The 24,950-nt window shown below is 38.2% G+C and overlaps 1 protein-coding gene across 3 annotated transcripts in view; it reads left to right on the forward strand.

The window, feature by feature from the left end:
- Positions 1–24,950, forward strand: part of stox2b (storkhead box 2b) — a 107,231-nt gene that overhangs the window by 37,598 nt on the left and 44,683 nt on the right. For 2 of the 3 annotated variants that reach the window (XM_067457079.1, XM_067457081.1), the window contains exon 1: positions 8,448–10,043. The exons of the other annotated variant lie outside the window; for it this stretch is intronic. In XM_067457079.1, coding sequence (XP_067313180.1) covers positions 9,878–10,043 — 166 coding nt within the window. In that variant the 5' untranslated portion in view covers positions 8,448–9,877. Of the gene's footprint in view, positions 1–8,447; positions 10,044–24,950 lie in introns of those variants that run through there. 3 annotated transcript variants of the gene reach the window in all.

Consider the following 24,950-nt stretch of genomic DNA (forward strand, 5'->3'; position numbering starts at 1 on the left):
TTACTTCCATGGTAGGAATTCAACATAACAAAGAAATTTATACAGGTTTAAAAAGGGAAATTGACAGATTTTTCATTTTGGGTGCACTGTCTCTTTAAGCAGTCATTTTGAACCAGTAACCACTTTACTGAAAAAAAATGTTCTGAAATTCAAACATTAAATTAAATTTTCTGTATTAATTTACTATTATGACTATATTATTATGCAATTATTTGTCACATTTTTATCTAAATACTTTTTAAATGTCAAACTTTATATGACAGGATTATTTATTATTAATATAGCCTATAGCTAAATTATAAATTAATAACATTAATTAGGCTATAATCTATTAATTAACCGGTCTAATGTCTAGAAAAATAAGTCTGCCAAGCTTTGATAATGTATGGAATATTATATTAATATATTATCCATTAAATGGCCTACCTAGAAGCACGGATGTGTCCGTCATCACTGCTGCTTTCAGTCAGACAGTCTGAGACACTGAAATGCTTCTCTGCAAAGGTTGCAGTTTTTCTTAGGTTCATCGTAAGTTACTGGACAGACTCACTGATACCTTTTTTTCTATTCAGCCCTATATCTGGAAATCCTCTTGCGTTTAAACGATGGACGCGAGCTCGACATGTTTTTAAAGAAGCGCGCAAGTTTACAGCGCATGTTCTCGAGACTCCGTCGCTATGGCAGCAAAGCGCCTCTAAAACGCAAACTTGTGCATCGCGTCCCGTATTGGTTTGATACGGCGGGACGCGTCATTTTGCTTGTAAATACGGGAAGATACGGAATCGATCCATATAGCAGCACGAAGGAGTTTGCTAAAATATTGGTGGGGACAATTTTGTCATCTTAAAATATTGATTGGGACTAGTAGGCCTACCTAGCGTCCCCCCCTAAACCTACGCCCATCGTCAATACAGAATAATATGTTCTGTAGCCTATTTTGCCGTCAATACCATAGATATGTATGGTCAATAGGCGACTGGCGACGTTGTCTTTGCTGTATCAAAGGCAATATATTTATATTTAACATGAAGTATAGGGCTTCCCTCGGCAGCCGCGCCGCGGCTGACACGCAACAGAAACGCCATGCTCACACCACGCTAGACGAGGAAAGCATCTCTTGAAATGACAGGAGTTTACCTGCACAGTTCTCGTTAGCTTGGCTCATAGACCGTAAAAAAAAACCTCGCCTCCGTTACACTGGCAAATATGTTTCAGACCCAGCCGCTATTAAAACAATCTGCCTGATTCGGCAGATGCGGGCGCGGGCCAGATATTATCGCTGGCGGGCCACTTTTGGCCGCTAGTTTTCCACAAACTTTAAAATAAAAATGAAATGACTGACATATTGAAAAAACCAAACGTAAAATGACGGGGCCCCCTATTGGGCGGGGCCCATGGGCTTGAGCCCAGTCAAGCCCAATGGTAAGTCCGGCCTTGGAGAGATAGGCTACTTGTGCTGACAGACGGATGAATACTTGTGCTGTTTTATGTATTTCAAATGTGGTGCTTACCTGAGTGCATAACTTACATTTCACAGGTATTTTCTCTATGTTAGAAAGTCATGCAAATATGTCCATTTTGCTGTCCGAAGAGGACGAGCCTTCTGCAACTGAATTTCCGCTAAAATTCAAATCGCCCAGCCCTAGTGCGCAGTTATGATACTTTGCTTATTGTGACATCACAACAATCATGACTTCTCAATGACCTGTAGTTTTGAATAAATTTTGAACTAGGGAGGAAACTTTGAGTTGTAAATATGAAATGCTATATCAAAATCTTTTATTTTAAAAGAGCAAGAACATTTCTGTTTTCCATGAAATGGCCCCTTTGAGGGCTTATAGTTTGAAATATGAGGGAAAGAACACATTCCATTGAAATAACACTGCATTTTTCAGAAATGTCCTCAGACCAACTTTATAATCCAAAACATTCACCCTGTGTTAGTAGAATCAAGAGCAATGTGCTTTCCCCAGCTTGACTTCATAATACACTCCACATCTAACATGGACTCTTGTAAACAGACATTACTGCTGGTTGTTTCTGGTCAGATTGTGTAGCAGGCCACTAATGGAGATGGTTTTAGATTTTTGTTTTTCAGTTCCCATGCACACTTTACTGTGTGTCAGCTGTTGTGGAAGTAAGCTGGATTTTCCAGCTTATTCTTGTTGCTCTTTCATTGTAGATAGATGTTTAAAAAAAAAAATGTCAGGCCCCAATTGAAAATTTTCTAGTGACTGATCACATCTAAAAATTTCAGTTGGCCCAATTGGATTTCTTTGAATTTATGCAATTTAAATCACAGAAATTAACTTTGGCCAACTGAAAATGTATATGTGATCAATCACTACAACATTTTTAATTGGGGCCTGAATTTTTTTTACAGTGTAAGTATATTGAACTGACACATGGAGTAAGGGTCAAAGGTCCAGTTCTACACAATCTTTTATTAATTTTTTTGTTGACAAATTTGCCTATATTATTATAATAATTAAGTGAAAAGTTCTATTTTACAGTTTAAAATAAACATTTCTTCTTTTTAAATCATAATGTGTCACTTTGTTCAATGTTCTCAAGGGCAAATCATAAACCATGCTGAAAAGGACCACGCTTGCTGTATACTCTCCAAATCAGCAGACCTCTGGCGTTTTGGGTGGTATTGAGCTGGTTTCTTCCACACCAGTAGACATGTACCCATTTCAGATCATGTGCACTTTACTGATGAGCTGTTGAATTAGGTGCCACGCGAATACAAGTTAGATACGGAGTACATCGTAAATATGCATTGCTTGTTGGTCCCTGGAAGCAGCACTGAGTAACATTGCTCAAAGTGCCCAGATCAAGAAAGTACAATAAGATATCACATGACTTTAAATGGGATTAAAGTTTCTGACTTAGCATTCTCGCTCAAAGCCGGTGCAACACAATTCTTAGTAGATTCAGTTTCAGTTGAATTTTGCATAAACCCATTTTGTTACCACAGAAAGAAAAACAAAAAACTTGATTCAAAGTATTGGCACTTTTGAAAGTCCAAAGACATGATGTACATGTGACTGCATGTTCAGGGGAGACTGATGTAAAATAAGAAGCAACTTAGTTTCAACACGCCAGTTCCTGTAGTCAAGAGAAGAGTCCAATCGTTTCATTACAATGGTGAGAGTAAGAGTGATTTGTGGTATTTTTGGAGGTGGAATGGCCTACATATGGGCAAACAGAGCTGTCTGTGTAGCTTGGAGCGCTTTCTGACACTCACTAATGAAGGCGTGTTTGGGATTGTTTGGCGTGGGAGTATCAGCAGTGTGTTTCTTACAGTATGGGGTGCTGAGAGGAGGGAGAAGGAGATTGTGATGATCCTGGAAGAAAAGAGGGTGAGAGCGAAGGAAAACAGCATGGTTTGAAAGTGGGGGGCAGGGTTGATAATTCAGAACATGTTTTTTCTCATGCATTGGGGGGTCTGGCAGCTACATGGGTGTGTGCTATGAACTTCATGGACAAAAAAACAGCAAGTGTGGGATCAGTCACTCGGAGAGGACAGGAACAAACTGACATTTCATTACTGGTGAAGTAATATAATGGAAATTGTATTAAATCAGATAGGAATTACACGAGACTAAATTATCATATTTATGGATTACAACAAAGTTAGTTAGTAAAAAAGTTAATTTTGATCCTAAGGTACCATGTTCAAATATCAGTGTACATTTGTATTCTTGTGGTTTTTGAAATCGTGTATTTTAGACTTGGCTGCAGTGATAAATAATTGATTACTTCGAGGACGACAACAAACCTACTGTAACTAGATTTATCTAGTTGGATGTAGAGCATGGAGCTAGCAACACCAAGGCCATGGGTTTGATTCCAAGGCAAGGAATACGTATGCATTACAAGTCCCTTTGGATAAAAGCGTCAGCCAAACGCATAAACGTAAATGTATCTTTCAGATTGTTAGCATTTGCATTTAACATTCTCTGACAAATTGCAACCCCATACTGTAAGAATTGCTTGATTATCAGATTCGAATATTAATGTCCCATAGCATTTAATTAATTGTGCAATACTCTTTAAAATGTAAGTGCTAAAAAAACAGTGATTTGGGAGTTTCAGTTGTTTAAAACCTAAAATGTGATGTTTAAGAACAAATATTATATGAATAAATTCTTTGCTGTTTAGATGCTATTTTTGGCCAAAATAAGAATCTTGTATTAAAAAAATAAATGTACACTCAAAAGTTAAAAAAAAAAATCATAAAAAAAAATATTATAAAAGTATTTAAAGCTCACCATGCTACATGTAATGTATCAAAATTGCAGTAAAAAGTGTAAATATTAAACACTTTTATATTTTAATGTATTTTAAAATGTAATTGGTTTTGTGGAAATAATGGTATTTTATTTCTATGGTCATTAGTGATCAGTTAAATGTGTCCTTTTATGAATAATTAAATGTCTTTATCAAAACAAAATCTCACTGAACCCAAATGTTTTGAATGGTAATGTAAGTCAACTTTTTACTATTTTACATATATTCATGCATCAATAACTGTTCTCAGAGCTCAATGCAAAAACCCACCTTTCGCTGTTGATATTTTCATTTTCGATTATTATTATTGTTTATGTCAGTTTTTTTTTTTTTATGACTGCGCCCCGCCCCCTAAGACTCGCCACCCCATGTGTTGTGCTACACCAGACTGTGCTGCGCTTCACTAACACCCTCAGCGGGTCACACTGTCAGCTTTCTCTGGAAGGAAAGAAGTGCTCCGTGGGCCCTCGTCTGCATTCCTGTCATTACTGGCGGCCCTGACATAACACAACAAGATATATGAGCCACAACAGACCCAGGAAATGTGAACTCAGACCTGGAGAACTAGCACCGTGGCCCGGCCCGTAGATAACCAGACACTGAGAGCCTTGGAGGAATGAAGCGTTAATGGTTTGCAAGGCATGAAATGACAGCGGTGGGCGTGCCAAGATGTCCAGGCAGTGGAGCATCGAAAAACAGTGGATGTTGATGGGTTGCAATTTGTCAGAGAATGTTAAATGCAAATGCTAACAATCTGAAAGATACATTTACGTTAATGCGTTTGGCTGACGCTTTTATCCAAAGGGACTTGTAATGCATACGTATTCCTTGCCTTGGAATCAAACCCATGGCCTTGGTGTTGCTAGCTCCATGCTCTACATCCAACTAGATAAATCTAGTTACAGTAGGTTTGTTGTCGTCCTCGAAACTGTCCAGACCTCATGGAAAGTTGTAAACCGCATTTGCCAAGACTCCTGCAAAGTCTGTACTAGTGAGCCAAGGTTGAATTTGACCTACAGCAGGTTTCTGCTCTCCATGAATCTGTCGTGTTCCATTAAGAGCTCTGTAACCCAACACCCTCCGCCTGCAAAGCATCACCGCTCAAGCAAACCATTTTCAAAGCTCTAAAGACACTGTTTGGTTAATCAAAAAGTTACAAATTATTTGTTCCGTTGTTTGAGTCGTTACAAATGGTCTGTTTGTTTCCATTCAGTGAATGCTGATTTGTCAATTTGTTTGCAGCAAGCCGTGGGCACAGATTGTTGATATTAATGAGAAAGATGGTTTATCATGGATGGGTGACCTTTGATCTGTGGCTTATTGGAAAAACATTAGCTTCTCGCTGCTCATTTGGCTGGACAGAAAGGGAGTCCTTCCTCTGATTAATGATCTGCCCTGCGGAGGGTAAATGAGGCCGAGAGCAAGAGCAGCCTTGTTAAATGCAGTTTGTTGAAAACTTAGGCCAAAGTATACTGAACAAAATGGACAAGCATCTCACGCACACAGTGTCTTCAGGAGTTCTTCTATCAGTTGTCTGGGTGTTGTTTTAGGGTGTTTCCTTAACTGTGGGTGCTGTTGGACTTTTAGAAAGTAAACGCTTTTACTAGTTTAATTTGTGTACCAACAATGTGCAAAATGTTACCTTTAGGAGTATAACCGTTTGTCAATGTGGCAGTACTGTTAAAGGTATGTGTTTATACCATATCATCCCCTAAACCATACATATACACCCTTTAAGAATGGGTATGGTGCATGGGTAGGTGAGGGTAATGCTGCTCTTGTGAAAAATTAAAGGTTGTAGGTTTTTAAACTATGTACTAAGTTATTTGTGGATTGAGAGTTTAAACATTTTTGGGTTTAAAATGGCTGATTTAAATGATTAACTTCATAGCATTTGAAAAGTACTCCCAACTAAATATTATTTAAATCTTAATTAAGTTTAAATCTTATTTAGATTTAAGACTTTATTTATAATTTTAAATGATACATTTTGACATTTTAAAATGGTGTATGTGTATAAATAGTCTTTAAAGAAATTGTATTTTATTGCATAATTTGACAAAAGGTACAGCTTGTTTGTAAATGACATGTCATCTGTTAACTGTTATGGTAAAAATGAAAAACAAATTTAAAAAACAATTGGATTCATTTTCACATTTTATATCTTCATAATTAAATATACACTGCCTAGCCCCCCAAAATTTGCTGTTTGGATTTAAATATGCAAATGCTTAAGAGTCTATGATTGGATCATTATTGCAGTGATTATTATGTTTCTATCATGTTATGTGTTTGGTAACAGTTCTTCCAACCCTAATTGATGGAGTGTGTAGCTTTTCATTTCTTAAACAACCATTTTGGAAGACAAGATCTGGACCAAAAATGTATGCACCTTTGATGAAAATAACATCACAGCATTTCATTTTATCAAGAGGTGCATTCATTTTTGGTCAAGATCATGTATTGACAATGCAAGAGTCCAGCACTCTGTAAAGTCTCCTCCAGCACATCCCAAAGATTTTCAATGAATCTAAGGTCTGGACTCAGAGGGGCCAATTCATGTGTGAAAATATAATAAATAGAAAATATATAAGCCGTTTTAAGCATATGATTATTAGGGCTGTCAACGAATATTCTAAATTTGAATATATATTCGAATAGTTTTTAAAAAACGAATTTCGAAGGTGAAAATTAATATTCGAATTTAAAAAATAAATGTAAAAAACACTGAAAAAAATCCCCCGCCGCGGTAGTAGAGGCGTGGCTCTCTGCTTTGCGAGTGTGAGCGCGCGCATGACGGTTCAGGGGAGTCACTGCTGAAAGTGGACGCGTCTTGCAGTGAAGATGGCAGAAAGTGCAGAGCCCAACTCGACTGTAGCAGAGGAAGAGAATTTAACTCCATAATCTAAAAAGCCATGTCTGGAAGTACGTTGGATTTTGGTCGGTAGGAGGTAAAATTGTTGAGCCGCGAAAGTTATATGCAAGCTATGTAAGATACAGTTAACACACCATGCCTCATTTTATTTAATGTTAAACAGAAACATTACTAAAGTGTAGGCTACTGTGCTGACTGAAGAGATATTGCATGAATAAAGGATAAATGCACTGCTTTCACTGGTGTGATTTATTTACCATTTCATGTCAAGGAAAAGCTCCATGTTTAGCACAGCACAGCTCGCTCGGAGCGTTCAATATGCTGTAAAACTTCCATTAATATTAATAATATTTGTTTCAATCACTGAATGAAGCCTGCTATATTTGGGACAAGAGTCGCGAGTCTCGCGACCTTAAATTGCTTGCACAAAACTCTTGATCAGCACTCAAAGTTTGTTAATTTAAATCGTGGCGGTCTTGGCCATTAGTTAATTTAATAATATATAATAATTATATTATTTATAATAACAATCTACTTGTTTTTGTGTAAGTAATACGTTGTCAGATATGTATAAACTTAAATAGACAACCTATACAAGTTATGTCTCTTTGTATTAATTTGTCCTGTTATTGACGTAATGCGCGCCCAGATGTTCGAATAGTTCGAATATTCGCGTTTGTTTTAGAGGGAATATCCGACCGTCATTTTTGAGCAATTTTGACAGCCCTAGTGATTATTCACGTTTATATGCATTTTCATAGTTTAAGATGGAAAAAGTGGCTAAAATAAATGAAGGCTTGCTGAAAAGTTTGAGACAGTTTTAAACAATTATTTTTATTGGTGCCCAAGGTTGAAGAAACGCCTCTGTATGCCTTCTATTTTTATTTAAACACCTTATATTTGTAATTATCTTTATATGTTTTAATACAATTTGGAACTAATATTCGTGTGTATGGATAAGAATATTCACTCCTAAATATCCATCATTGTTCTTTTTGTGTGTGACGCTGTGACTGTCGTATATTCCCCTCTACAACTAAATAATGCAATGAGTGTTTGCATTGCATAAAATGGAGAGAGAGAGAGAAAGATCCTGTTGGATTCTCTCTCCGTTTGCTGCCATGGAGCGATTGGCTGGGTTCTCGAACAGCTGTGCAATGGCGCGCCGGTCAGGAGAGGTAGGGAGGGATGACAGCGTGACAGAGCGAGAGAAAAAGCGCTGGGAGGGAGAGCTCTCCATTCACCATTTCACACTGCTCCCCAAACCCCCTTTTTCCCGCTCGCGCTGCCGTGGAGGGATCTCTTTAATTGCATTCCAGAGGAATTTCTCTTGCAGCTGGTGCTTCGACTGACAGGAACGAGTGGGAATAGTGAATGACTCTGCCTTGGAGGAAGGAGGGATTTTTCTGTATAAAAAGTGAGAGAAGAGAGGGAGAAAAGAAGTTCTTTTGGAAGAGACATCGCAAGCTCGGACTCTTTTGTCATTCATCGCTTGCAGATGAGTGAGTCCCCGTCCTCGTCCTCATTTCTCACACTCTTTACTGCAACGGTTTGGCTGTCTGGGGAGCTTGCGAGGCAGCGTATGTAAATAAAGCACCGCGTTTCTATAGGCTAGGCAGACTGCCAGAAAGTGAGAGACTGCGAGAGAAAGCCCTGAAGGTTTTGCGGTGAGAAGCTCCCCCTGACTGGATCAACAAGTCTGAAGACGGACAGCTCCTCAAATCATCAGCGTGCGCCAGCCTCGGCGAGAGAGAGCGTTTATGAGTGTGTGGTGAAGGAGAGGAAAGGCAGACAACACAGCCTGGAGAAAGACTAGAAGACGAACTGTTCTTTAACGCGCTCTCACTCCGGACGCCTATATTCGCATCAGTGTTTATCTTAGTCACAGACTATGAATGCAGAAAGTCTCTCTCAACGCACCCAAGTGGGATGTCTCTGTGTGACACGTTATTTTTCTTAACAGATTGAGTGGTCTTTTTCCAGGATTGGATTTGAATCATCAGAGAAGGGAGAGGACTTGGATCTTGTGTCTCTAATATATATACCCCCCCCTTGTCATTTCTGCATGGTTGAAGGACCCCTGCCCTGCACACGAAGACAACCGCCTGAGACTTTGTCTCCGCTGTGTTTCTGGTCTTAAAAGTCTAATTCGTTTTTGGGGTTTCCTTTTGTCTCGATGGCTCTGCACTAGTGGATTGAAGCTTGGCTGAATTGATCTTTTGTCTGAATCTAGGGTTCTTCTCACGGTGCAAATACCCTGCAGCCCCCCACTCCGACCCCTCTAAAATCCCCTCCTTCCATCTCTCCCACATGAGTCCCCTCGTACCCTTCCTCCCTCCACTCCCACACACCTCTTCGTCTCCCATCCACATGCCGCTGCAGTCGCAGAGCGTGTGAGAGAGCATGTGTGCCTCTGTTTGCACGTGAAGCCAGAAACCGTAAGCCAGGATTAGGTGCGTGGAGGGGGATGCGTCGCTGGATGCGTCTGCAGCTGACAGATTCAGGATCGGGAGGACCCGTAGCTATTCCTAAGGGATTCCACAACCGCTTTACAACCCGAGCATCTGCGATTTTGTGTGTGTGCGTTTCCCTGACTGTTGGAAGAAGAAAAGTGGCTAGAGACGGTGTCCTGCCATGTCCAAAGTTTGACCGTGGTTGTGTGATATCAGAGCTGCTGCCGGCACGCTGCGTTTAATCGGGCTCACCATGAAAAAAACACGCAGCACCACTTTGCGCAGGGCCTGGCCCAGTTCCGAATTCTCGGACCGGGCTTCTGAGCGCACTCGGTCACGGAGTGAGAAGGACTACCGGCTCCACAAACATTACCCTAAACACTTCATCTCGCACTCCCCTAGAGGATTCGTGATAACAGGTCAGTCTTGTTCTTTACGCTCCACTGGCAGAAGGGAATACACTTCATTTATTTGTGTACCTAATTTTACAGCTCTCCTGCATTTGTTTATGAATTCAATCCCAAATGTGAAGCTTGATTTGAATGGGTGACTTTCACCAGATCAAGGGCCATGAGATGATCATGTCTGTTGCATTACAGATGCAGGTCAGCTATTTTTAGCAATCGTTCCACACTGTCTGAACACGCTATTGTGTGCGAGTGTTTGTTGAGTTTAGTTGCGTCTGAAGCTTGTGTTGAGTGGCCACTCCAGTTTTTCAGAATGTATTTATTTGTGTATTTTTTATATATATTCACTATCCGTCAAAAGTTTGAGAACGGTAAGATTTTTAAAAATGTTTTTAAAGAAGTCTCTTCTGCTCACAAGGGCTGCATTTATGTTATTAAAAATACAAAAAAGCTGTAATGTTGTAAAATAGGATGATTTGCATTCTAATATGATGATTTGCTGCTCAAGAGAAAATTATGATTATTATCAATGTTGAAAGCAGTTCTTTTGAACTTTCTGTTCATTAAATAATCCCAAAAAAAGATTGTACACAGCTGTTTTCAACATCGGTAATAATAATAAATGTTTCTTGAGCAGCAAATTATATTAGAATGATTTTATGAAGGATCGTGTGACACTGAAGACAGGAGTAATGATGCTGAAAATTCAGCTTTGAATCACATAAATAAATTGCATTTTAAAATATATTGAAATTGAAAAATATTTCACAATAATACTGTTTTTGCTCTATTTTGGATCAAATAAATGCAGCCTTGGGGAGCAGAAAAGACTTCTTTCAAAACGTTTAAAATCTTACCGTTCTCAAACTTTTGACTGGTAGTGTACATACTTGTTACGTGCAAATTCGTGGTGGTTCTGGATGAATGACTGCTTCTCACAGTGTGCTGTTAGACTGTCAGCATAGTAAACTCTCTCTTTATATGTCTTGGGCGGAAATTATTTAAATAAGGGATATTGTGATTCCCACAAAAAAACCCTCAAGACTAGTCATGGTGATTCAGGGAGTTCAAAAATGGTGCTTACGATATAGAGAAAAAAAGGTTACAGATAGTTAGCCTTTTCGGTGTATAGGTGTCAGTTACCATAGCGAAAAATAAATAAATGTCAATGTTAGTAGTGCACTTTTAAAGGAACTGTATGTAAGAAATGTATTTCAATTAATCATAAAATGGTCCTGATATGTCACTATACATTAAGAAATCCTGTAAATTTCAAATACTTATATCACTGACAACAGTAGTCCGGCCAGGATATTGTCATTTAAAAGTTGATGTTGCAGCCCTCAACTGATGTTGATGTTGACATGTGTTTTGGTCTGAAGCTGTCCTCCACCTAATCTACCAATCACGAAGTCAGTAGCGTTTCGTCATATGGGTTGCCAGATCTGCTCTAGTTACCACAGCTGCAGCTACAAACGTTCCTGCTGATCCTGCAGCCTATCTGGCAACCTCGAGTCAGGGGGAGGAGGAGGGGGATACACCTGCAGTACCAGTTTTGGCCACAATCTTACATAAATTTCCTTTAAGGCGTCATATCAAGCTTAAACGGTAACAATTTTAAAAATGCACCTTTAGATTATTACATTTTCTTAATTTCTCATGCACTAACTGCTTCTAAACAAGTCTGTGTCCCTTAAGAAATGCATCTCTGATCGAGGTCTGGTGGACGTGACCCCAAATCAGCCTAATTATACAATCAGTGCTCCCATAGGGAATTTTAATGTTGTGATTTACCAGGCCTAGAAAAGTCAGGGAAATAATGAAATCCTAGACTTTACTTTGTGCTGAAAATAAATTGTTCTAGTAGCCCATCTAGAAAATATTTGTGAGAAATTGCTCACTATGATGTAAAACCCAAATCTTTTTTTTTTTTTTTTAAATCCTCATCTAGTAATCACAAATGTCTTGAAAAGTAATACTAATTCAATCTTAATGTCAAAAAGAAGTGGGAAGCCTGTTAGTCTGTAAGATTGTCTAGTTATTCAGACAACTCATTGACAAATCAATTATGAAAAAGCATAGTTTTGCATAACCCTGTTTTGTCTAGATTTGCTGTATTCAGACGTACTGGATGTGCTGAGATCCTATATAACATTTAAGCTGCGTTTATTACACATGCTTTTTTGAGATACTTTACCTGGTTTGTTCAGACATAGAGGGCAATATATAACAGGATAAACTGCATCTCATATTTTGATCGGCTAATTAAGGTTTCCTGTTGGATGTCATTATACCAAATCACTGCAGAGAGATCCCAGACTCGAGCTCAAGGCCTGAAACAACAGAGTGCTCCCATAAAAATAAATACTCTTATTACTGCTGTGCCAGAACCCCCTCATTACAGCTGCTCTCCTCTGTGCTAACGAGAGAATTAAGTGGCGATGACCAAGGATTACCCCATCCCAGTTTAGATTAGTCTACGTCCAGCAATTTCACCAACAAAGTCTAAGAATAGACATTGTGTGAGCCAACAATTGGAGCCTGACGTGAAGGGCACCACCTGTTGGTTCCCTGAAGTGTTTTTGGCATCCTTACCTGGTGTCAGTGGTAAGTTATGGTTCATTGGTTGACATGCACAAAGTTTCACAGCTCAAATTGCCTCTGGCCTGTGTTTAAAAAAAAAAAAAAAAAAAAAAAAAAAAAAAAAAAAATTATATATATATATATATATATATATATATATATATATATATATATATATATATATATATATATATATATATATAATTTTAAAGCCACGTTCTAGTCGATTCACTTGAAACGATTGAGGCTTGAGGTTTAGCTGAATGGTGATTGGTTAACTGCATTGGTTTAAGGACTCTTCTTGTTTCTTAGCAACATTGGGTGTCAAAGGTTAGATAATGTGGTGATTTATGAATTTGGGGCATGCGATTCAGTGTGTGTGGCTTCTTCACTGGCTAGTGGGAGGTTCCTTTTTAAAGATTGTTAAAACGGGTGGACGACTCTCTCCTGCAGATTTATAGACCTTGTGAATCTCAACCTGATTGTTCTGTACAGTTCCTTTAAAACCCATTATTTAGAGTTCTCATGACTATATCAAAGCACTAGCATTTGGTTTTGGTTGTGAAGTCTGTTGTTGATTTTATGTTGAAGAGGCCGTTTCGGCGGTTAGTGATTTTTGCAATCAGAAGGAATCATAGAAACATCTGCTCCTTTCAATCTTAATGTTCTTGTTGTTAGTTTCTTTCTGATTTTATAAATAATATTGTTGCTACCCCAGAACTGTATACAAGGTCTGCATATAGACCATATCTGCATTTATTGTCAATATTTGTTCATTTATAAAACTCTTTGTATTTCTTGCCTGAGCTGACTAAACTGAGCTGGGTGCTCCAATTGATTAGTATAGTTTGATTGGTTGTCTTTAAAAAGGCAGATCAGAAGAAAAGATTAGATGACTCAACTTGTGAGACAATTTTTCTATGCACAGCTGAAATTGCTTCACTACATTCACCAGTCTGGCTGGTCTACCAGGTGTCTGAAAAGGAAAATAAATTTGCAACGTCTTTGCGGAGAGCAGAGACATCGCAACGGCAGCGACTAAAGCAATGACAGCAAGAAACTAGGGCTGTGTGATTTTTGTGTATTTCTTTCCTTCACAGCAGCGTGCTTTCTCTCCTCCCTAAAAGCCCTAAAAACGTAATGTCTCAATCCGCTAGTTCAGTGATTGTCATAAAATATAGTCTACTGTTGCCGGATTTGTTCTATAATAAAAAGAGTTTTTAAAACTGCATTAAGCCACAAAAGTGATACTGTTCTTTCTGTGTGCGCGCTCCAAGACGGAGTGGAACACGGATTAGCAAAGTGAAATTTGAGATCGGGTTCACATCTATACACAGACTTGTGTCAAAATGGCCAGCTTGGTGAGTATTTCGTTAAACAACGTTAGCTATGTCCAGGAGCATTGTCCCCCAGCTGGCCAAAGCAGTTCAATTTCTCAATTCAGTTAATTCAATTAGTTCAACTCTGAGGACTAACTCTGAATCAACATGCAACTATGCTAACATTTTTTTTACTATATATATCCTAATTATGTTGTAAACATGTATTCATTACTTTCAAGGATCTCATTGTTTGTGCCTTAAATGAATAGGCCTACATTGTTTAAATTAATACATTGTTAGCTAATTGCGTGAGTTATGTACATTTCTGAAATCCATTACTTGTCAGCTCTGATAACAGATCACTCTAAACTGTAACGGAGACATGCATTTTCTGTGAAACGATACGTATTGTGAAAGCACTGTACAAATAATTGTGGCTGCTTCCAAAGATTGGTGATCAGCCCCAAAAATCCTGAACCGTAATAGATTTGAAGCAGCGGTTCTCAAACTGGTGGTCTGGTGGATTTTAAGTGATTTAGATTCAAATAAAATAATACTTTAAAATGTGGTTCAATATATTAACAGCTAACAAAGGACAATGAAAAAATATTTTACAGTATTTTTTTCATTTGTGAATAAAACTGCACATAGTTTTACATTTCTAGTTGTGCAAATGATCAAGTTGTTAATTTGTTAGCTTATGATATTTAATGCATGAAATCTTGAAACTATATTGTAACTTATAATAAATGCACCTTGTTATTCTTTGATAAGGTTCTTCACACAAATACCATTTTTTTTGGTCTGTAAAACTCAGTATTTGGACTATTTATTTATTTATTTGATTCATGCAGGAAAGAAACGGTCATAAAGTACTTTGACATCTTGTCATCATCAATTGTTGGAAGCACTTGCTCCCCGATATCTGTTAAAATGCACGGAAAAACAAATGACTGAATTCCTCACATGGCTTATGTGATATTTTTACTGTGGTGGCGGAGTGCTGTCGGTCGAGTGAGCTTGCGGATTGTACAAACCGCCTGACTTCTGGCCTGCTTTCTTGTTGAGGAGTGTAAGCTGGGGGTGGGAAGGTAAAAACTATTACGTGAAGGTCACACAATCATCCGCATTGTTTGGAGATAAAGTTGTAGGCTTTATGGTTGATGCTGAATTTGACCCAGTGCTTTCTAGTCTTTCGTTATTCTTCTGTAGTGTGGAGTGCTAATCCGTGCAGGTCAGTGGGGAAGCCGTGGTATGCAGTATCCACATGCAAATTATGTCGGCAAACAAGGTTGATATCTACAGCTGTACTTGGACAGTTTTGTGGGCTTTTAGATTTTCTGTCTGATTGTTTTGACTCTTCTGTTTAACCTAATCATATTTTTCAGTATCTGAAATCTTTGTTCCCTACTTTAGTATTTTTGCAGACAAGAAGAGTTTTAAACAATTAAAGTGAATTTTCTTCTGTCATGGGTGAGTTGGGAGAGAGATTTACTGTTATCTTACCTGGCTATCGCTCAGCACAAAATTACACTGACTGACTATAGGGGGTTTTCTGGAGGAGTTCCCAGAGTCATTAGGAAAGTAATGTTAGGGAAGTCTGCGTTAGTTTCAAATGTGTAATTAATTTGAGGCAATAAGTAATACATTTTTGGTTGCAGTCTCCTGGAGAGAAATTGTGCTACAGTAAGAGGAAAGATTTGTGCATTGCTAATTTAGGAAAACCCATCATATCTTTTAACCTAAAATGGAAACTTAAAACCACTACATATCTTTACTCTTTCAGATCCTCTTCAAACACGCATGCACACATTTTCTCAGTCACAAGGAAAATGTCAGAGCTCCATGTCAGTCCAGGGATTTTAGAGGGATTCACTTAAATGTTGGTGAAAATCTCAGATTTAGTTTCAGTAGATACTTAAAATTGAACGTGTTGTGGGATAGACTTTTTCCACCTGCATTTCTTTACTTGCGTCACATAATATTCAAGATGTTCTGCTTTAAGGGAGCTTAAACTTTGTATTCTATTTAAATTAAGACACAGATTTCGTGGCACATATGGTATTAAATAGTTTGCCATTAAAATATTAGGGGATTGATTTGTAGGCCATTTATTTTAAATAGCTAACTGCCAAGATCAGAGACTTTTTCATCTTAAAAAGCTTCTTAATGCTGCAATCAGACTTTACTTTAACTCTTCGTATGCAGTCATTATTTCTAATCTGACCCCACTGGTATCATACTTGGCGTAGTGTCACATAACAGCTCTAAAATAAATAACAGCTGGTCCTGTAGTTCAGGGCATACCGAGTAATAGCTGGTTGATTTTTCTAGATGGGACAAGCTTAGATGTCAGTAAACCATGTGACTGCATTTGACCAATTACCCTTATCAACCTCTCCAGCTTTCACTCTTTTTTTTCTACTTATTTCTTTTTCTACTTTTTATCTACTTATACTGGCCTAGCATCTAATCAGGTTAAGCTTTACTGCATATCATGAAATTGATGTATTAATGTTTTGACAAAAGCAGAAGTGTGTGTATGTGTGAGAACATGGTTTTTCTAGCCTGGTGGGGACTTCAAACTGAATGCACACAGACTCATAGGGACTCCTCTCAAGGTCCGAGGTCCCCTTGGGTCCAACAGCTTATACAGAATGAGTTCTTTTGAAAATTGCTGAAAGTTTTGTGGGATTGGTAGGTTTGGGGGTAGTGTAGGAGGATAGAATATATGGTTTGCAAAGTATAAAAACCATTACGTCTATGGCGAGTCCCCAGAAAGAAAGCAAACCAGACGTGTGTGTGTGTGTGTGTGTGTGTGTGTGTGTGTGTGTTAGTGATGCATGGTTCACGGTTATATCCACCGATTGGGCCGACCAAGTAATACAAAATAACATTTCAATTAATTGCGGGTGGATGAGAGATAAATCCTTGTGTTTATCTATTAATTTTATAAAAGACAAAAAAGACACATTATTCCGGACCCGGTTACCGTTTTTCCACACGTTTTAAAAAACGATTTCCCATGTGTACAGACAGGGAAGCCGAAGGTCATTATAATATGCAAAACTGTTATCCAATTATAGTGGGTGTTTACTTCAAAGTCTTCAATGCGGCACGAGGCTCAAAGCCAGGGTAGAAAATAAACTATTACTTATTCATTATGATGTTTTTGAATGTAAAAACCATGCGAACCTCCTAAGTTGACCCCAGACAACAGTATAAAAAAATGTAAAAAGCCAGACCCCTTTAAGGACAGTTTAAAGTCTCCTTGTCATATGTGTCCCATTAACGTCTTGCAAAAAACATCAAACATCACTGTCATGGACGGTTATAATGAATTGATGTGTATTTGTTAGGAAAATGCTTCACTGAGTCATTCCCAGTCATTCATCAGATTGGCTTTTGATACTGTTATTTACCACAAGCTGTTTTGATTGTTGGAGACTATTTGGGCTTGATTGCCATTTTTTTAATGCTTTGTGTTTGTTTTCTGGTGCTCTATGCATTTCCTTCCAGACTCTTAGAGAGAAGCTTTGGATGCCATGAAAAGGAACGCTTCTCTAGCCATTTGATTGGATGGGAACTCTGAAGTCTTGGCAAGCCACTCAGAATTACCACGTAGCCACCACACAAGTGCACACAAACACACTCGATCACACACAGTTGCACACTATGTTTTCATTGTCCATGATTTATTTGGATTCTGAAGATGTAGCCAAGTTCTCAACAGTCTCTCCTTGCGGCTTTTCTTGGTCGTTCTATACCAAAAACCGATGCGAGTGCCTTCACATGTGCGATGGCAGTTCAGATTCAGCATATGAAGTGTTAAATCGGGTTTTTAAACTGCGTTCCACTGAAAGTTTAAGAGAAAACATTCTTTTTAAGAGCTATCATAGTTGATGTGTTAACTTAAAGCTACACTGTGATATTTTCCCCCATCTAGCGGTGTAAAGGTATATGACCATCCAGTGAATATTAGGGTGCTTTCACACCTGCCTCATTTAGTTCGGTTGAATCGTACTAGAGTTCGTTTCCCTCTTTGGTGCGGTTCGTTTGTCAGGTCTGAAAGCAGCAATCGCACTCGGGTGCGCACCAAAAGCGGACCAAACAAGCGTACCGAGACCTCCTTGAAGAGGTGGTCTCGGTACGATTTCAAACGAACTCTGGAGCGGTTTGTTTGTGGTGAGAACGTGATCCGACCTCGAACAGAACCAACTGCAAAAGTACTGATAATTTTTGGACTAAACCAGCTGCTGTAGTTAGCTGCGCTGACATTGTGTGTATGATATTATTACCTGATAGATCGTTGGCAATATTTTCGGAAGATGAGCATGTCAAGAGTTAATAATTAATGCACGCCTCCTCTTGAAGTGACGAGCGATGTGCGCTCGCCGTCTGCAGTGCATTAGAGCGGTGTTTTCATGTCGCATCCGCGCTTCATTATAGAAATGTTTTGTTTGCATACTGTGGTAAATACACACAGTGTAGTAGATTATGGCCAGGGACAAAAGTGGCCCGCGCAGTCGTCTCCATCACATTGTCTGTTGGAATTTTCCCACATGTAAATTCTGACCAATCGAAAAGCAGTTTAGGAAAACGCCATGGCCAATGAGTGATGTGGATGTTGTCACGTGCCTTCGTTTTGGTTCGTTTCAACTGGTTCGGACCAAAGCAATCAGTGTGGTGTGAAAAGGAACCAAAAAAGCTGAAAAATGCGACAATGTATAATTGTTTGCCCTTGGTTCGGACCAAATGAACCGAACTAGAGATGTGAAAGCACCCTTAGTTTCTGTTCCTCTCAATTCTGATTTCGTTTTAACTCCTACGGTGGCCAATTTAGTCCAAGATTAACATGGCAATCCCCCTCTTAACATTCGACACGGCCATCGAGTCTTAAAACGCGAAAGGCGAAGCTTTAATTGACGGGTATGTCCCTCTTTGGCTATTGTATTTTCAAGATGGAGGGCCAACATGGCGACCAGCATTCGAACCCCTCACCCGTATGTATTTTCAATGGCATATTATAAACTTACGAGAATACTTTATTACTTGAAAGAAGTAAATATACATTAATGAGCACATATATTTTTGAAAGAACTACATGTTTTAGCTAAGAATAAACTAAAAAAGTTACACAGTGTAGCTTTAATTATTTTTTTAATGCAACAGTTTAATATTTATTAATTTATATTAATTTACCTGAGGTTATGAAACCCTGCCCTAGAGCAAGGTTAGCAGCTGCGTTTGCAGTATTTACCCTGCATTGCGGTCGCGGTGCCACATCTACAGTGTTAGAATGTTAAAGTGAGATGCTTGGCAACACACAACTAGTCGCATAGTACTCATATGTGCATGCTTTTGATGGGAAACATTGCACATTGTATAAACAGTCAATTCAGCGTTTGGGAGGAAAAATGTCAAATGCTGACAGAAAATGCGACAATTTGAGTGAAGGAGACGGTTTCATTCTTACTTTTATAGTTTGAAGTATCTTTTCAGTATAAACTTGATAGTACAGTCAGCAATATTTGCTCTTATATAAACGGGTCACATGCTTCGCTCATCCACTCAGTGACACTGACCCCGCAAATATGCAAATAAGTACATTAACCCAGGGTTTAGGAATGTACAATGTGAAACGCCAGCTTATGAATAACCAGGTTTACTTGAGCAGTGCGAAATTGTTAAGCAAGAGGAAGGTTTCAGTTTACCCATGGTTTAGAATGACCCCGCGTTAACGATTTCAAGTGTGAAAAGCCGTTAAAAATAAAACTATTGGAGCATCAGGTAGCACACATTGGATTCGTGTGGAAAGCTTGATTTGATACACAATGCTACAGAATGGATTCTCTGTAACCGTAGTCAACCGTGTTGGCCTTTGCCTTTTCCTGGATCTGTACAGTCTCTTTTCTCAGCTGTCTGTATTGGCGTTTCACATATTTTCGGTTTTCTTCCTATTCCTATCCAAGCTGACACAGTCTCAGTAAACTGTCAGTGGGCCCCACCGTAGGAGCAACTGGGAGTTCTCCAGCAAACTTTAAATCTGCTGTGCAGCCCTTTGGCATTTATAATCACAGTTTTTCCTTTATTCTTTTTTTTTCTTTTTCTTCCCATTATTGAGGAAGTGACAAGTTGTAAACCTTGAAGTTTTCAAAGATGACTTCAGCCTACTAATTTACTTTTCTTATTTGTTCACTTCGTTTCGCTTTATGTCTCATGCTTTCTTTTAATCTTTTCGTTCATCAAGCGTACTTTTGAAACTCAGTTCAGGCTGTAAATTGCAGATTGTGTGACAAGAATGCAGGGATAGAAAGCCGTTTTAACACAGACAAGGTTGTCATCACCTTCTTTTGAGAAGGGCTGTGCAGTGTCATCCAGCATTTCTAATGAAAGAGCGTTAAACTTCAAACATATCCAGAACTCTTTGTGGGTTTCTCTGCTTATTGCACTGTAAAGGACAGCATTCATTTTGGAGTATGTCACTTTTATTGCTGTTCTCAGTCGTCTTGCCACAGGACTAAAAGAACGTTTCAGTTCAAAATTTGCCCGGTGAGGAGATTTGCCTTGAGTTTAATCAGTTTTGAGAATTAATGTGTGGTGATGGGTAAGGAAGGATAGTTTACTGGTTTATCATTTCTTTTATTTTTCTTTTATATTAAATTGGAGGTGGGGTATGAATTCAGACATACAGCTTCTCTGTCGCTGTTTAGACCTGTTATTAAAATGCGTCGCATCACAAGTAGATGAGGAAAGACCGGTTTACATCTCAGTTGTCCTCTTTCAACATCTTCTGTCCTGTTTTCTTTTAGGGGAGGGTCTATGGGTGGGTAAATGTGTAGACCTTTTCAGATCTTTCAATCTAATGGATGAAATAAGCTCACACAATTTACATAGGCAGAAATCAGGAATTGTGAGAGAACTTTGTGCATGGTAAGTTTTTCGTCTTCAAACCAAACTTGGGACTTCAGCCAGTAATAGTTTAATCCTGGCTAGCGCACTTCCCAGTATGTTTGCTCTTTAGGTCAGTACATCTTCAAAATAAAGATTCTTAAACGGTTCTTTGGCAGGGTGTATGGCTCCACGAATAACCTTTAATATCCAAAGAACCTTTCCATTGCACAAAAGGTTCTATGTAGTGCAAAAAGGTTCTTTAGACTATCATTTTTTAATTTTTTTTTCTTTAAAGAGCCTTTCACAGAACGGTTATTTGGGAACCAAAAATGGTTCTTCAGTGGCATCACTGTGAAATCCCATTTTTTGGTTCTTCCTGGCACCTTTATTTTTAAGGGTGTATGTGGTGTTTTGTGGCAGTTTGAACACATTCCTCCAAATAAGCATCTACACTACGAAAGCAATCCGGTAGAATCGTTTTCAACTATCTCTGGATGTGATCGAAAGTGGACAAGCTCAAAGCGTTTTAGACCCAGTTCACACCAGTATTTAGCATCATTCACTTGTGATCTGATCAACTAAAACGCATCTTAACACCAGGTGTAAACATGGCCTCTGAGATGGGTTTAGTATACTGTGCTTTGGCTTGCTAAACTGTAAATGTTAAACAGCAAAACCCTTTTGGAGAATTTGAGGCTAAATGCAAATTCTTTCTTTCAGGCTGCATCTCTTCACTCAACTGATTCGGACGACCCACTGTCCAGTTTGCGATGAGAATATGTAGCTTTGCATTTTCCCTGATATTTACAGGACGCCCCCTCACAGTATTTCAGATCATGAATTACATTTGGTCCTGATAAACATAAAATGTTGTTGTTCATGTGTTGTGTAATTAGGTCATAATTCATATGAAGATTAAATTAAAAATTATTTACTGAAGCTCTGAGAGTCTTTAATTCCAGATGTTTTTACTGACGTTTTGGCATTGTCAGCAGACAGTGACTGGTTTGATCTGAGCTCTTAGATCTATCGGATTTGTTGCTACAGCAGGCAGACGAAATTTGCATTTTGTTTTAGCAGTTGCTCAGTTAAATGTGTTCAAAGTGACTGACATTAAATTGTACCGATTGCTACTCAAGAGTCTCTTCTTTGAAAGCTCACAAAGGTTGCATTTATTTGATCAAAAATCCCATAAAATGGTAACGTTTCTATAGTTGTGTAGTGTAAATGGATGGATGGAATACTGTAGAAAGGATCCTTAAAAAAACTAGTTGAGCTCACTAATTGACTAGTCGATTTTTGGACACACAGTTGATTAGTTGACCGTCATGACCCATGACTAATGTGCCATGACATCCTTTGTTGCTTTAGGTCCTGAGCGAGGCCCGAGCAATCATTATTGGCAATTCTGTCACTATTGTCTTTATCAGACATTAACTGTGTTAACAGTTGGAGTTCAGTGTCTATACTAGAAACGTGTGCATGTTCCAAATCAGCGAAAAGATTCCGCTAATGCTTTTGACTGCGCTTGACATCCACACGCGCACGTATACACCTATATGCGCATCATCTCTTTCTGACATGTCGGCTCCCACACATACACTGCGGCATAAAGGATGCAGCAGTGCATGCTGGGATACAGAATGAACCCGTTAACCCGCCACGGCCCCTCGGCTGCCTGATGCAAGAATGCCCCCTATGGAGAAACATGCACATACTCACACATTTACACCAACAGACGCTCACTTTTTAATGTCTGTTTTTGAATATCTAAATAAATGTTTCATAAGCACCCAGGCAGAGGAGACAAATTTGTCTTCGGCACATATATTTAGTTCATGAGGTTTAGTTTATTTATTTGAGTCAAGAGATATAAGAAGAAAGTTTGTGGAAATAAATTACAAATCTCCTTTTAATCAAAGATTAAAGATAATGCTATTACTCACCCAGAAATTAACATTGAATATATATATATATATATATATATATATATATATATATATATATATATATATATATATATATATATATATATATATATATATATATATATATATATATATATATATATAATTTAAAATGACAGCGTGAGTAAATAATTTCCAGATTTGGGTGAACTATTCCTTTTACTATTTCTTTCATGTTGTCATTATCAGAGTTGTATGGCTGTTTAAATTAGATTTAAATCTAGAGGAAATGGCACGGTGTGCAACTGCTGGTGTTCTGACCTGGTTTATGTGGCCTGTATGTTGCGTGTACATGATTTACCCTGTGCATTTCAGTATATATTTTTATCTCTCCAACACACCGGAGAACATTTGTTAAATGATGGATGGAATCCTGGAGCAGCTGTGTGTGCGTGTGACTGCGGAGCATGCAGCTTAACACCCTGCATACATCATGCATGCAACCTGTCCGTATAAATGTCTAAATATCTCACGGGTTGCATTAAATTTATGTCCAATACTGTATGTGCAACTTGACTTGCTTTGGTGCATTCTTGTTGTTTTAGATATCAAAGACCTATAAACCAAAACCCAAATCGCCATCAGAGATACGGAGCACTAGCACAGAGATTAGAGCGTTTCATAATCCGGAACTCCGTGTAGAGCGACAGGAGTCAAATCCTCAGTTCTGTCGAGTGTGTGTAAGCGAGTGTGCTGAATCTGATTACCAGCCCTACGCATTACACTTCTGGGTCAAATTAAACTAGTATGTCTTGAGTATTATTCACAATGTTTACTTTATGGAGTTAACCTTTTGACAGAATCAGTTTAGAATCAAGAGACTACCCGGGATGTGAATTTTTTTTCTCTCTCTATATATATATATTTTATAATGTCTGGTTAGAGATATGAAGACTAAAATTGTGAAATGGACTTAACATTTTGCAGTATATTAAGCAATTTCTTACGTTTTTTTAATACATTTATTTCAAGCACGGATTGATTTTGACACAAGCAAATGGAACAATCTTACCATGTTATATATTCATATATTTATATCGAGTACGATACATCCAGTGTTGGTAAGGATATTTTGGAATACTTTGGAAATTACTGTGTAGCTCCCCAACACTGGATATATCATTTTTTTTATTAAATAAACAATATGGAATGTGGCAGGACCCTTTGCATCGATATAATTAGTTTGATACGAGCGCATCTGAAAAATAGTTGCGTTGTTGCGGAGAAGGTGCATTATCTACTGTGTCCTAAACATGAGCAATACTTTATATTAATCACTTAATATAATAAAAAATTACTAAATGCAGATTATGTTTGTATCCAAATAGAAAATACCAAGATATATACAATGTATTGCCATTCAAAAAAAAAAAAGAGAGATATGATTTCTTTTTTGTTGGTCTTAACGTCCAGCTCTAGATCGAGTAAAAATCTTGACAAGCATGTATTACTTAAACATTGCTTGTACCCATACTTAGAGAAATTAGCGATAAACTTGTAGAAATTATGTGGTTTAAAATGAAAATGTATCAACCTTTACTGGTTTTCTCTTTTGTTTAGGGCCTTTCTTCAAATCAAAGTGTCTTTTGTTATGCAGTGCCAGTGATCCAACCTGTTTTAATGGTGTGAGGACAATGTAAACGCTTCTCACACAATTGTATACACACCTTTCCTTAGTGTTTGCACACCATCGGTGGAGTCTCAGATGGCATGTCCTCAAGGTCACGCAGCAGAACAGTATAGTGATATCACTCTGGCAAGCACATGAGTATGTTTGACAGACAAAAGTCTGCATAATGAGGAGTCCTCAATATTGTGATATTTTACATTTTTAAATGTGTAGCATATAGGTGGCCTCAAAGCTAATACATATGGCCTAAAATCCAATTTTATTGGAGTCTTTAATATCAAGCCTGTGTGCTAGTTTGGTAGAGTTTGTTGCCATAGCTCTGGCTCTGTGAATGAGTTTAATTTGAATGACAAAACAGCTACCGGAAGCCCCTGCTGCACTGTGGAGTATTGGCAATAAAGCTCTAATCATTGACATTGAAATCTTTACTTGCCAATAGGCTGCCATGATCTCTGTATTATATTTAAAATGTAAGTCTTATTTTAACTATTTCAGCTCCAATTGCAAATATAGATTGCTTCAA

The sequence above is a fragment of the Pseudorasbora parva genome, chromosome 11 (assembly GCF_024679245.1).
Source record: "Pseudorasbora parva isolate DD20220531a chromosome 11, ASM2467924v1, whole genome shotgun sequence".
Classification (NCBI taxonomy): domain Eukaryota; kingdom Metazoa; phylum Chordata; class Actinopteri; order Cypriniformes; family Gobionidae; genus Pseudorasbora; species Pseudorasbora parva.